Here is a 15,151-nt window from a genome sequence, read left to right as displayed (position 1 = left end):
ATCTTATTTTCCAATTGGTCTTTCAATTTTGAAATTTGATTTCACTCTTTGATTGTTATGTTAGTCTAGTTTTATTTTTGCAGTAGATTTACATTTTATACTTTAATCCTGTGATATATTAATAATATTTGGTGTCTCAAAACCTAGAATACATTTTTTATATTAGTTTTGGAGGCATGAAAATGTAGTTTAGTGTAATTTTTCCAGCTGTGTTAGATATTATTTTTATTCCAGCTTACAAATAAAGTTTAGTTATTTGGTAATGATGATAATACTGCAATCGAATACAAACTTTTCACAATCTACAACATTTCCAATAGTTAAAAAAATAAAGTTCTGCCCTATGTTTCTTTCTCATTTAATATTGTTTCATAGAATATTCTTTGGAAATGCAGTACTGTGCAAAAGTGTTAGGCCACTGTTAGATGTTGTTTTAGCAATGGTGTAATGAATATATAATTATCTCTTTATTAGAATATGTATACAGTTTTAAAACCAGAAAGAAGAAAAAAAAAAAGGGGGGGGGGGGACTTGGACTATAAGCTAAAGTGGCAAGTATTTAGTGGCCTCCCCTTACACTTGAGCAATAGCAAGAACCTAGCTCTCTTTGTTCTTGTGTACATATTTTCTGTCTTTTCTGTTTGTATTGTTATAAAGACCAAAAAATAAATATAGATGGTCATTAAAACATTGCTAAAACAACAAAGCTAGTGGTGGCCTAAGACTTTTGCATAGTACTGTATGTCACTGTGAATTTATAATGGGATGTAAATATTCTTACATGTTGTCTTCAATTTCACATATTCATTATCTTTCTGGCAGTTAAAAAGTGTTAATTTGTTTTCAGGTGGCTCTGAGTCCTTCATGCCAGGGCAGATGCAGGCAGCGGCATGCAGGATATGTATCCACGTGGACCGCCCTCAGGGATGGGGATGGGTCCACGACCCCAGTACTCCTACAACCCTGGTTTTGAGAGGAGGTAAGGCAGAACACCTTGATGTCAGTTTATTAACTGCATAAAAACAATGCAAAAATCAAAAGTAGTATGTCAACTTTATTTAATGTTTGTTCACAGGCCAGACCATGTCATGGGACCAGAGGGGGTAATTGCTCCCCCTGGAAACCAAAACAACATGGTGCCTTCCAACAGTGATCCCAGCATGTTCTCAGGCAGTAGATATGCCTCTCATCAGAGGTAAGAAGTGGCTATTGTTGACTAGTGCATATGAATGCATGTGGTGTACAGAGCTGTAGTATATTATTTTCTGTTTTACTGTAGACATGGACATGATGGTTATGGGCAGCAGTACCCTCACAGCATGCCATATGGTGCACATGGGATGTACCCCCAACAGCAGGTCAGCCATCAAATGTGATCAAAATTTATCCCTCTTTTATGCTGAGAGTTAAAGAGAGTTTGTGGTAATTCTTTTTGACTTTTCATTTCATTGTGGTAATTATTTGTGATATGATATTAGTAATATATTTTGAACTTTAAACATTTTGTTTGTTGGCTGTTGCAGGGTTATAAGCGACCTGGGGAAGGGATGTATGGCCCTCCACCTAAGCGGCATGAGAGCGAAGCCTATGGTATGCAGTACGGTGGTCAGCAGCCTGACATGTATAGCCAATATGGTTACCCAGAACGTAGGCCCATGCAAAGCCCATTCCCCTATCCATATGGACGTGATCGCATGCAGCCAGGTGGGCAGGGACCTCCTCAGCATAGCATGATGAGTGGTGGACCACCCCCATCCTCTAACTCCAGCAGTGGGCATCAGGGGAACATGTGGCACCCCAGGCACGACATGAGCTACCCTTATCCCGGCCGACAGGGTCATGGGGCCCCTTATCCCTCTATGAGCCGTGGAGATGATCCAGAAGTCAGGGCTAGTCAGGACAGTCAGTGGCCTGGACAGCGTCAATCCCCATACCCACCACACTCTTCGTCCTCTTCCAGCTCCATGCCCCCCATGGCTAACCGGCAACCATCTTCTTCCTACCAGTCTCCTCCAGCAATGCCAAACCATATCTCTCGAGTCCCAAGCCCTGCACCATTCCCTCGGTCTGTGGGTGGCTCTATGTCACCCAATAAGGCTCATATGATGGCCTCTATGAAGCAGATGCAAAAGCCGGGAGGCCCAGGGACTATGCCTAGCTCTCAAAGTGGTGGTATTCCTGGGCAAGGCTTCCCAACAATCCATCGGGAGGTCAGTTACCCACTGGATTCTGTGGAGGCTACACAGCCCCAGCTTAAACCCCGCCGAAGGTTAACATCCAAAGACATTGGTACGAAACTCTTTTCCAGTCATAAATTATTTTTTAAATTTGTCTGGTTATGACAAGGTTCTTAAAAATGCTTGTAAATCTTGTAGGCACACCAGAGGCTTGGCGTGTGATGATGTCCCTGAAGTCTGGGTTGCTTGCTGAGAGCACATGGGCCCTAGATACTATAAATATCTTGCTCTATGATGACAACACTGTGTCTTCCTTTGGCCTATCTCAGGTAAGTTTGGACCAGGCACTGTTGGGTTGTAAGGCTTGTGTTAGTCTTATATCAATTTTTGCAATTTTGCTATGATAATGTAATAGATTTTGTGTCTTTTGTTTTTCTAGTTGCCCGGTTTCTTGGAGCTCATTGTTGAATATTTCAGAAGGTGCTTAATAGAGATATTTGGGATCCTTGAAGAATATGAAGTTGGATCAGAGGGTCAGAAAACTCTCCTCGGTTCATGTTCAGAACCCATAGAAAAAGAGCTACCTTCCAATCAAGACCTAAAAAGCCAATCCCTTACAGAACAGGTGGAAAAGCAATTAGATGTGGAGCCTGAGAAACCTCAGCCCAGCAGCTCAGCAGCACTCATTATAGAAAAAAGGGAAGAGTTGGCAGAGGGTAAGGCTGTCGAAGAAGAGAAGAACACTGGTACAGAACCATGTCCTCCAGTGGAGCCCAGACCCAAGCAAGCCAGTAAGTATGACAGGCTCCCAGTGAAAGTTGAGGAGAGAGAGGCTGTGGCTGATTCTGTGGAGGATCGATCAGAGCTGCTAGGCTTGGCCGGGGAGTTTACTAGTGGTCTGCTACATTGGAAGGCAGGCGGAGGGGACTCCACTGCTCACATTCAGACCCATTTAGAGAGACGTGGGGAAGAGGAAGAACAGAAGCCCTTAGAGAATCAGGAAGGTGTGCAGGCACTTGAAAAAGAAACAGTTGAAGAGGGGCTCAGGAGGAAAGAGGATCTGAAAAGAGAACTTCCAGGGCCCTCAGAGGAAAACTTGACAGCCACTGTAGATGACATGCTAAGTTCTCGTCCAGGGCCGCTATCAGAAGGAGAAACTCAGACATTCCCCTTCCACAACAGAGAGAACCACAGCAGCATTACTTTGCTGGAAGACGAGCCCCGATGCTGGGATGAAGCACCTCTTTCAGTAGCCGAGGGCTGGCAAGATGAGTTGGCTAAGCGCTGCATCTGTGTGTCCAATATCATTCGTGGACTCTCCTTTGTCCCAGGCAATGACAGTGAAATGGCTCGGCACCCAGGTTTAGTGCTCATTCTTGGAAAACTTGTGCTTCTGCACCATGAGCACCCTAAAAGAAAAAGGATGCCGCCTACCTACCAGAGAGAGGAGGAGCGAGGTCTGGCATGCAGCAAAGATGAATGGTGGTGGGACTGTCTTGGTGCCTTGCGTGAGAACACCTTGGTCACCCTTGCCAACATTTCAGGACAGCTAGACCTGTCTATTTATCCAGAAAGTATCTGCCTTCCGATCCTGGATGGGCTGCTCCACTGGATGGTGTGCCCTTCAGCAGAGGCCCAGGACCCCTTTTGCACGGCAAATGGCTTCTCCTCGCTTACGCCACAGAGGCTGGTGCTGGAGTGTCTGTGCAAACTGAGCATCCAAGACTCTAATGTTGACCTTCTGCTGGCCACACCCCCTTTTAGCAGACAGGAGCGCCTCTTTGCTACATTAGTGCGGCATGTTGGTGAACGAAAGAGTCAGGTGTGCCGCGAAATGGCCGTAGCTGTTCTCTCCAATCTTGCACAGGGTGACCCAACAGCTGCCCGAGCCGTTGCCCTGCAGAAGGGCAGCGTAGGAGCCTTGATAAGCTTCCTAGAGGACAGTGTTGCCATGGCACAGTATCAGCAGAGCCCTCACAGTCTCTTGCACATGGGACACCCCACCCATCCTGAGCCGCCCAGCATCAACATGATGTGCCGGGCCGCCAAAGCCCTGCTGGCCATGGCCCAAGTGGAGGAGAACAGGCCCGAGTTTGTGCTCTACGAGAGCAGGCTTCTTGATATCTCGCTGTCCTCCGTGCTGAACTCTGGTGTGGCGGCCATCCTGTGTGAGGTACTGTTTAAGCTTGGCCGCTCGTGACACGCACAAAGGAGCGGGAGCCTAGAGTGCCATCATGGGAATGCGCGGCTGAGCTGAGCCACAGAGATCACACAGAACTGTTGGTGTTATATTTTTATTTAAGGAAAAGAACACAAACAAAAATTGTTTTTACATACAAATGAATATATAGAGAATATATATAGCTCCTCTGCCCCATTTCCCAGTTTTCATTTTGGATTTTTAAATGATTTTAATACAGATATTTAATACTTGGTCTTTTCGTTTTTTTCTATTCTTTTTTTATTTGTTTTGTTTCATCTGTGTATTTTCTTTCATTTGTTTTAACCAAAGTTGGCATCCGATACCGTTAGTTTTTAGAGTATTTTGCTCTCAGAATGTTTTTAATTGTTTTGATGCAGTGTTTTGTTTGTTTTCTTGTGGGACTTTGTTTATTCGGGGAATGCAGATTTATTTAAATTGTGAGACATGTTGTAGATAGAACTTCTCTTGCAAAGTGTTGCGATAAAAGAAAAAAAAAACAAAAAAAAAAAAAAACACTGATTTTAAGACATACATGTATACAGCTCTGAAAAAAGCATTGTGCAATAGATTTAGCTGGCTCAGAGGGGAGATGATGAAATGTGAATGACCACAGGCAATGTTTTGATCTGACCACCAGTGTTGCACTGTTTCACCACACCAGTATCTGAGGGTCAAGCGAGTGTTAGTTCTAAACTGACTTGCTTCCATGTTAGTGCAGCCGCAGAGGGTCCTCTCTCTGACGGCAAACTCAAAGTGCTTCGGTTACCCCTCTTCTCTATACTATATCCACGGGTCAATTTGTATATAGGAACTGTACATTAAATGGGCCCCTTTCACATTTTTGTTTCCTCCAAGAGATGTGGTATTATACAAAGTGAGTAGTTAATGCTACATGCTGACATTTTGCAAATGAATATTAAGTCATTGTTTTCAGGTGAGGATAGTCTTCAAACTTGTAAGGGGCCGTTCACACAGGGCGAGTTCTTGCATTCGATCTTCGCTTTTTTTTTTTAATTGTTGGTCATATGCGCACATGCCAAACAGACATATTTGGTCGTTGTGTCGTCAAGTTGAATATAGTTTGTACTTTGAAACGCTGCACAGCAGATCAATGTCGGTTTTACAACAATGGACCAGTCAGATGAATTTGGGTGCTGGAAAAGCATCTCCAGTGGATTAAGCATGTACATTAGCAATTGTGTATGGGATTTAATGCGCCTGTAAACGCACCCGTTTAGTTCGGTTGCACTCCAATGTTTTTAATGCAAGAATGTATTCTGTGTGAACGCCCCCAAAGACTTTCCTGTGTGTCCTATAATGAAGTTCTGTGTGACAGAGATAGCAATGGCTCCCTCTAATGGCCTTAGATTTTGGAAATTACAGGCTAACTGAAAGACGTCTGATGGCTTAAATGTAATTCAATGTGAAAGTTACCCCAAAATGACTTAACGATTTTAACAAAAAATATGTACAACTCTTTATGTAAGCTCTTTTTGCTCCATATGATTTGATGACCATTGTTTATTCAGTATAAAGTCTTTATACATGTTCCACATGTTAAAAGTAAATGTACATGAAATTTGGTCGAGCACTGTGAACGTTGTTCTTCAGTGTTGTTTTTATTTTTTTGTGTCACAGGTGCCCAACAAAGTTACCTAAGCATGTACATCCTCAACATTGTAATATTTAAAAAGTGTAATTCACTGGCAGTTAAGGTTGATGGGTACATTTTTGGCCATCTACTCAGTGCTCTATGTTGCATCTGTCACATCCACAGTTTAACCAGATTATGTGGCCTAAATGCGCAGGGGGAAAAAGCACAAACACTCTCACATTGGCGTACTCTGAGGGAGTGCCGTTTTGTAGCTTTTTTTTTTAGTCGCTGCAGGGCACACATTTTTGTCCTTGGCCTCTCTTTTCTAGGAAACTGTGCTTTTCAGGGACAGCTTGAAAACATCTTTCAAAGACTATTATAAGATGTTTTTATTAGACCTTGCAATCACATGACACCAATTTAACACAATAGCCGCTTTAATTTGATACATTTAAAGTATAAACATTAAACACCACCGGCCAAAGGGCAGTAATATTATTTGCAAGGACCACACAAATGTTCCAAAAGTATGGTTACCAAAAAAGACCACTGTTTTTAGCTGGACTGCAAAGAATTGACCTGACATGTATGAATTAAATAGCTCATACTTTAGATACTGCAGTATGAACAAACATAATACTGCCAAATCTCTTGACACAGGTCTTGTGAAATCCAGTGTGGCACAAGAAATTAAGGCAAACACAACCACGCCGAGTCCTCCGGGCCTTCATTGAGGCATTCTCCAGTGCTGTAACTTCATGGTTTATACTTAATCCAGTTGCTGGGTCAAAAATAGATGATTGAACTGACCTGTTGCCTCACACTTGACCAGGACTGACCATCTGATAAATATTATTTCCAGACAGTCAGTTAAGGCTGCAATTTCTTGATAATAAATTACAATTTCTGCTCATTTTGACTTGAAGATAGAATTCCAGTCAAAGGGAGCAGAATTCTCTTGAGTCTCTTCATTTTTGGGGATAGCGGGGAAAATGGATTGCATTTTCTGGCGAAAATCCTTTAGCTGCAACAGACAAATGACATATGATCAAACAAAGGTTGCAGATTATAGTGGGAAATAGATGAAAGTGGGCACATGGCATCTAAAGCAATCACTTTAAGCATGTACGTACGCTGTGGACGCCCAGGACCTTCCAAATGGTGAGGCTGAGGACGCCAACTCCACACCAGGCGTAAAGTGAACCCCATCCCAACGCTCGCAGTGCTAACGACGCACCACTTTCTGGCACCGCAGCAGTTCCCACTACACCCTGAGCACATCATAAGCAAAAGAGGGCCATTAACTGCAGATATCCGTTGTCGTATTGTACCAAAATATTTTGTTTGGTATGCTTGCACATCTTTTATTGCTAAAGTACCACAAGTGAAACACGGTTCCCAACCGTTTAGTTCTGTAATCTGACACATTATGAATAAAACAGGAAGAAGTAAAAAAGGATGTTATCTATTGGGTCATGGAAATTGAGCATTAATTGAGTCATAACGACATCCGGAAGTCATTTCAGAGGAAGAGCACACTGCTATGTTTTGGTAAACACTTTCATTAGGAATAACAGACACAGATTCATTTTGCACAACCAAACCAGTATTAAAATGTGCATTAAATGTTTGATTTCACCTTGACTCTATGGACTCAGCTTCACCAAACCCCATTTTGTCTCAGATTTTGGGAGCATTCAAGAGTGGAAAAAAAACAGCCGCTCATATATTCATCTACAGTAGAGGTTTTGGGAGGGAAACTGTTAGTTTTGTGATGGTCACAGCAAGCAACAGACAGGTGGTGAAACACCTTTAGCTACTTTCCTCTTCCATAATGTGAACCAAAATAGAGAGTTGTTTCAGAGAGCAAGTTATCATATTTTGATGAAATATTACAAAAACTTTTTGATATTGTGCATAAGATCAGGAACATATTTTAAATTAAATGGGGTTAATTTTTATTTCATGTTGACTTTGACAACTAACTAGTTTGAGTACAGAAGAAAAAACAAAACAAAAGATGCAGTCACCACTAATAACATTAACTGCTTTAATGTAATTTAGTCTTTTTACTGCTCAACAAATTAGATTAGCTGTTATTAGAGCCATCGAGGAACGTGCTTTACGGCTGAGAACATGCGCTGGGATCATATTTTACAGTTTTTAATAATAAAATGTAATACAATTTTGACCGATAAAGAAACTATTTATTAATTTTTTTTTACATTTTCTGAAGAAAATGAGTAGTACAATTATGAGTACATCAAATTTTATGATATTCTTTTTGAGATTTCATCCATGTTCATAGAACAAATAGTCCAGGACAAGTTGACACTGCCCTGAAACCACTGCTGTATATAACGGATCTAGTCAAGTGATTTGTCATTAATGGAACTGGGCAAGACATGTGATCTGTCTCGTCGCCGACCTCATATTGAATTTAGCCACTTAAAAAGCCTTTCTGGCAAGATGCGTGTTTACTGATGTGGGATAATGGCCTAAAAATAGAAATGCAAAAAACAGACAAAAAGAGTCTGTTCATTTCTAGGTGCATGTTCAAAACAAGTCATAAAATGGAATCGATGTCTGCATTTGCGCAATGTCTAATCCTGTTAAGTTAACTGACATAAGCCTGGCATGCTTTGCTGATTAGAGGAATAACCAGAAGAAAACAAGAAAGATTTCACTGGAAACAGAGGAGCACTATGATGTCACATTTCAAAATATTTCAGGACTATGACTGAATATAACACAATACTAAATGGGTCAACAATATGGAACCATACTGTGATTATTTTAACAAATATCGATATTGTAATTTGAACTGAGATATGAAACATCTCATACTTTGTTCACACTCTGCTGAACTAAGATCCCAGTTTTCTTTTCCTTCACACTGTGAAGGAAACTTAAAGGGATCATATACTGCCACTTTTACAAGATGTAAAATAAGTCTGATGTCCCCAAATTGTGTATGTGAAGTTTTAGCTCAAAATATTTTTTTATAGCATGTTAAATTTGTCAATTTTTGAGAGTGAGCAAAAACGCTCCGTTTTTGTGTGTCCCTTTAAATGCAAATGGATTGCTGCTCTCAAGAAAAGGGCGGAGTTTCAAGAGCTCGTGTTAGCAGCGTCGATTACCTCACGCAGACTTACTTAAAATGTCAGAAACTGTACAGCCTTTTATGTTCAAACCGGAGTCGGACAATGATGGAGAGACTCAAGAAGAAGTGACAACAGGTAGAATGCAACAGGACGTTTCTGAATGGTTAGTTGATGAATTTAGGTAGTTGATGAGTTAACTATCTTAAAGACATTGATTAGCATATTCTGTCACGATAATCTATAAATCGCTTGTGTGGGAACTGTTGTAAGATGCCTAAAGAGTCAGAGAATATATGCTGCATGAAGATATTAATACGGTTATAACTTGTCATGTTGTCATTTTGCATTTATGACATGCTATTGCATTTGTGTTACATACTGTATATCAATAACATGGCCTCACCCCCCTTGTTGCGTGTTCTCGGGGGCAGGATTTATGTAAATTTTAGGGTAAGTGATGTCACCAACCCGGGAAGAAGCTTGTTGTAGTGCTTAAACAGATAATTCTTTAAAAGAAAATATCTCCCTTTGCTTTGAACTTTGAGCATCCTAAGTTTGCAGATGTTGTTTATGCTTAAAGAGCAACATTACACACTAACTAAAGTTAAAAAATGAAATCATAATCAACCACCCCTTTAAGCCAATTTTTGGTCCACTTAATTGTGACGGACACTTTTTTTGTAACAATGTAATAATAAGAAGAAAAACTTTTTATTTTTTTATTATGACAGGGTCACTTTTCATTTACAGGTTTTTTTTTCACTGTCAAATTGAATATTATTGTTGATAACAATAATATTAATAATAAGAAAAAGAATATAGATTTTTATTTTTTATTTTTTTTATTATGACATGGTCACTTAATTTACACTTGTTGGAACACTGACGAGTTGAATATTATAGTTGTTAATAATAATAATAATAATAACAACAACATGGTTAATAATAATTAGATTTTTTTTATTCCACTTAATTATGACAGGGTCATTTTTCATTTTTTACCCTTTTATTGGAACAACTTTTGAGTAGAATATTATAGTTGAAAATAATAATAATAATAATAATAATATGATTTTTATTTTTTATTCCATATTCTTATTTGTGACAGGGTCACATTTCATTTACACTTTTTTGGAACATGGCTGCATTAAATTATTTCTGATAATAATAATAATAATAATAATAATAAATATAGCTGCAAGCAGCAATTACGGGGCCAAGCACAAAAACGGCACAAGAAGCCAGCTGACATGGCTGTGAGCATCAGACCAACCGCAACAGTGAGCAATTAAAGACCAATTAAGATCATTTTAGGTAAAAGAGCTGAAAATGATCAAAAATGAGGATTTACTGTTTCATCACTTTCGACCAATAGGTGGCGCTGTGACCAAATTAATGTGGTATGGTCAGAGTGAGATGATAATGAAAGTTGCAAAGTTTGGTGTCAATATGTCAAAGCATTGCAGAGATATGGCTTCAAGAGTCGTTTTTGCATCATGCCTCAAATTCGTTGCTCCGGTGTACGAAAACAGTTTGACATATCGACATACCTAGGAGGAGTTCGAAAAATTATCATTTTAGGCAAAAGAGCTGAAAAATGATCAAAAATGAGGATTTACTGGTTCATCACTTTCGACCAATAGGTGGCGCTGTGTCCAAATTGTTGTGGTATGGTCAGAGTGAGGTGACAATGACACTTGCAAAGTTTGGTGTCAATATTTCAAAGCATTGCAGAGATACAGCTTCAACAGTCATTTTTGCATCATGCCTCAAATTTGTTGCTCCGGTGTACGAAAACGGTTTGACATATCGACATACCTAGGAGGAGTTCGAAAAAGTATCATTTTAGGCAAAAGAGCTGAAAAATGATCAAAAATTAGGATTTACTGGTTCATCACTTTCGACCAATAGGTGGCGCTGTGTCCAAATTGTTGTGGTATGGTCAGAGTGAGTTGACAATGACAACCGCAAAGTTTTGTGTCAATATGTCAAAGCATTGCAGAGATACAGCTTCAAGAGTGGGTTTTGCATCATGCCTCAAATTCGTTGCTCCGGTGTACGAAAACAGTTTGACGCATCGACTTGAAATCCATAACTTTTTGTCGGTATGGTCTGAAGATGATACGGTTCGATTTTGCTGAAAATCGGAGCAACGGTCTAGGAGGAGTTCAAAAAGTAGGTTTTTAAAGAAAAACAATATGGCGGACAGGAAGTTCAGCTGACTATGGCAAATTTGATATCTGTGTTCTTGGCATGACCTAAGGAATCAACTGAGACCAGTTTCATTACAATGAGTTAAAATAGTCAAAAGTTATTAGCATTTTTGTAAATTTTGTTATAACTTTTGACCACAAGGTGGCACTGGTCCGAAACTTCTCAGGCTCCTTCAAGGAATTGTGCTGATGGCCCATACCGAGTTTCGTAAAGATATGCTAATGCGTTCATAAAATACAGCATTTTAGCACAAAATTCAAAATGGCCGACGGCCAAAATGTCCGATATGGGAAAATTGGTTATCATTCGACTCGGCATGATGCCCCGAATCTAACAAGACCAAATTTATGATTTTTGGACAAACCCATCAGAAGTTATAAGCAAAAAAATGTATTCATTCTTTATATTTCTGCACCAGTAGGTGGCGCTGCGCCGAAACACTGCATGATGCCTCAGGTCATGCTTGTGATGACATGTACGAAGTTTGGTCTGAATACGAAAAAGCGTTGCGGAGATACAGCCTTATGTCTATTTTCACAAGCACTACGTACAATTCGTTCGCGTGTTTTACGAAAACGGTTTGAGGAATCGACTTGAATTCCATAACTTTTTGTCGGCATGGTCTGAAGATGATCTGGTTCAATTTTCATGAAAATCGGAGTAACGGCCTAGGAGGAGTTCGTTTTTCGGAAAATTCTAAATGGCGGAAAAATTTTGCGGAAAAAAGAATTTTGTTTCTAGCCCTTACAGTTAAAGTTATTAGCATAAACATAAGTGCAACTTTGGACAGCTGGTGGCGCTAGAGGGATTGAGTTAGAGACTCCAAATTTGCTATGGCCAAAGGTCAGACTGTCCTGTAACTGTGTGCCAAATTTCACAACTTTCCAGCAAGCGGTTCTATGGGCTGCCATACACTTCAAGAGCGGAAGAAGAAGAAGAATGCCAACCTTTGTTGCTTGCCCCCTAATAATAATAACAACAACAACAACAACAACAATTAATTAAATGATTTAAAATTAATTGTTCAACTTAAAGGGTTAGTTCACCCAAAAATGAAAATTATGTCATTAATGACTCGCCCTCATGTCGTTCCAAACCCAGTCGTGAACGCGGATTGACAACAAACCCAGAAGAGAAGACAATACTGAATAAAGTCGTAGTTTTTGTTATTTTTGGACCAAAATGTGTTTTCGATGCTTCAAAAACTTCTAACTGACTCTCTGATGTCACATGGACTACTTTGATGATGTTTTTATTACCTTTCTGGACATGGACAGTCTACCGTACATACAGTTTCAATGGAGGGACAGAAAGCTCTCGGACTAAATCTAAAATATCTTAAACTGTGTTCCGAAGATGAACGGAGGTCTTACGGGTTTGGAACGACATGAGGGTGAGTCATTAATGACATTATTTTCATTTTTGGGTGAACTAACCCTTTAAGACAGAGTCAGTTTTCATTTACACTCTTTTTGGAACACTGTTGAGTCAAACATTACTGTTACTGTCACATTACAAAACAATAATAATAATATTTTACGACAGCAATATATTTAATAATTTTTTCACTTTCACATGGCATTTGGTGGAAAACTGAAGGAAATGTTTCCAGTTCCTACTATATTGCAGAAAATCTCGATACCTTATTGAACCACTCTGGACTCTTCTTCTTTGCCATGGCAAGGGTGGAGCCGAACCCTGCAATCATGCCCGCTGTGGCTACAGTAGCCAGGAAAGCACCACCTGAATACAAAAGACAACAGACGCAACACACAGAGATTAATATTATGCACATGGTGTCGATAACATGACAGCAGTCTTGACAAAAATATACACCTCAACAAAAACATAATAGCCATTGGCTTTAAAACAGAAAGAATCATGATGTATTACAATTGCACTACAGTATTTAGTGAAATACTTCAAGGCATCTAACACTGACTGCAGCACATTTTGGATTTGTTGGCAAGAGTGTGGACTGAGAGTGCAGGTCTGCAGCCAGACTCATGCATTCATCTTCAACAGACAACATGACAAACGCATCGAGCGCAACTGCGGGCTTCCAGATAGAAACTGATTTTTAGTGATAATGTACTGTATAAAGAGTCTTGAGGATGTTGATCAATGGTATATGCTTCTGTGATCTATTATACATTTTAAGAAAACCATATTTAATTGCTGAATGATGAACTACACAAACATAATCCTGATGAGAGATCCACAATTCAGGTGAATAATACCATGGAAATGGCCGATGCCCACTCCCATGAAGCATTGGGAATGACATAATCCATTGGTGTCCATACACTCTCAAACTACTTATTTGTAAATATCATTCAGAATATTTATCAATAAACCTATTGTTTTTATACTCATAATCATGAACAGTTTTTAAAGTGCCTATGGAAAAAATAAATGGGAAAATGGGTGGTCATTGTATTTAGTAATAATAACAATAATCATCAATTATAATCATAATAGCAACATGGTAAAACTCAAAAATTAACCAAACTTTTAAGCAAAAAGGCACTGAAAATGAAATTTGCTCAAATTTGCCACAATTTCGAAATATGTAAGAATGTAAGAATTTATTTTGGACAAAAATGCTGATAACAGTTTTTATGGTTACAAAAATGCCAGTAAAAATTGCTTTATTATTAATAATATTATCATTATATAGCATAATGGTATTATTAATTTAATAGTACTTTAAGGTGCTAAATCCACCTAAATGTAGTTTGCTTTTACAATATAAAGCTAAAATTTACATCTTTTAAAAAGTTTGATAAAAATGTTTATTAAAATTCTATCTCAACCCTGGTCATCTAGCACATTTCCAGTAGTAAAATTTCTGCTGTCTATTAAAGCATTTTTTCATTCAAACATTAAAATCCACGGTTCATCTCAAAACAGATGGTTCTCAGTTCAATAAGTTGTTGACTCGAGAATCGCTCGGAACGATTCAGTTCGATTCCTGAACGAACCGTTAAGATATGGCTCGTTAACCAATTCACTGGAAAGAGTCGACTCAAATAAAGATCTGTTCACGAATACTACATCACTACATGCGAATCAAAAGTGCCAGAAATGTAGAATGTAGCGAATATGGACCATACTGTCGTCATACATCATATGATATTTAACATTTATATTTCTAAATTTCTGATTCAATATTTTGTGACTTATCCAACTAAGATCAGTTAACCAAATTGCTGCTTCATGAGTGATGTCAACGGATAATTCATAAAGCTTGTGCGTGTTCATAACAATGACTGCATATGCTATCAAAATACATCAAACCTTTAATCAAGTGTGTTTTGTCGTCTTCAACAGTGTCATTGACTGCCTCACTCGAGCTCGCCTGCTCCACTGACATCTTGAACGGGTCCGACTTACACACAAGTCCGGTGGAAACACATCAGGCGGAACCTTTCATATTAGAGCTAAGTTACTAACAGTAAATAGTGGATTTGATTTACAGCATTTCACTGGACAAAGATGTCATTATAAGCGTGCTTACTGTTATATTCTGACTCTTAAGGTGTATCTATAATTGAAACAAAAGTAAAATCCATATAAAATTCTAATTTTGACAGAGTAACAATAATGCTGCAAAAGTTTATGAGTGATTAACGTGATCATCATGATGCAAACCTCTTAAAACTATAACAAACCGTAATGTTATTGAACTAGATATGTGTTGGTGAGAGGAGGACTGAGATTCTGCCGACCAGATCGACTGTGTTTCGAAACGGGGTGAGCTCCCTACATAGAAAGCATTCGGGGTATCACGGACGGAGAAAACATATGTCTAATGTTTTGTTATATTTATTTTTTTCTATTGATGCTACAAGCTGAA

The 15,151-nt window shown here is 39.1% G+C and overlaps 2 protein-coding genes across 2 annotated transcripts in view; one reads left to right on the top strand and one right to left on the bottom strand.

Annotated features, from left to right (window-relative positions):
• arid1b (AT rich interactive domain 1B (SWI1-like)) overlaps positions 1-5,978 on the top strand; it is a 95,731-nt gene extending 89,753 nt beyond the window's left edge. Inside the window, 7 exon segments of the mRNA XM_048206310.1 lie at positions 848-877; positions 880-979; positions 1,076-1,195; positions 1,280-1,358; positions 1,524-2,289; positions 2,376-2,506; positions 2,617-5,978. Coding sequence (XP_048062267.1) covers positions 848-877; positions 880-979; positions 1,076-1,195; positions 1,280-1,358; positions 1,524-2,289; positions 2,376-2,506; positions 2,617-4,377 — 2,987 coding nt within the window. The 3' untranslated portion in view covers positions 4,378-5,978.
• A 360-nt stretch (positions 5,979-6,338) lies between these two features.
• On the bottom strand, positions 6,339-14,740 carry tmem242 (transmembrane protein 242). The gene is made up of 4 exons (XM_048206311.1): positions 14,593-14,740; positions 12,935-13,035; positions 7,108-7,245; positions 6,339-6,998 (listed from the first exon to the last, which is right to left on the bottom strand). The coding sequence occupies exons 1-4, from the start codon at positions 14,666-14,668 to the stop codon at positions 6,885-6,887; spliced, it is 429 nt and encodes a 142-aa protein (XP_048062268.1). The 5' UTR covers positions 14,669-14,740; the 3' UTR covers positions 6,339-6,884.
• Positions 14,741-15,151: the final 411 nt, after the last annotated feature.

This window comes from Megalobrama amblycephala, linkage group LG11, assembly GCF_018812025.1.
Source record: "Megalobrama amblycephala isolate DHTTF-2021 linkage group LG11, ASM1881202v1, whole genome shotgun sequence".
Lineage (NCBI taxonomy): Eukaryota > Metazoa > Chordata > Actinopteri > Cypriniformes > Xenocyprididae > Megalobrama > Megalobrama amblycephala.
The sequence above is the reverse complement of the archived record's forward strand: the minus strand, read 5'-3'. Positions and strand labels throughout refer to the sequence as shown.

Excerpts from the sequence above, each read along its gene's own strand:
- tmem242 (XM_048206311.1), bottom strand. The coding sequence starts at position 14,668 with ATGTCAGTGGAGCAGGCGAGCTCGAGTGAGGCAGTCAATGACACTGTT. Across the intron at positions 13,036-14,592 it reads CAAAACACACTTGATTAAAG|GTGGTGCTTTCCTGGCTACT; the intron begins GTTTGATGTATT and ends TTTTGTATTCAG. Across the intron at positions 6,999-7,107 it reads AGGTCCTGGGCGTCCACAGC|CTAAAGGATTTTCGCCAGAA; the intron begins GTACGTACATGC and ends TGTCTGTTGCAG.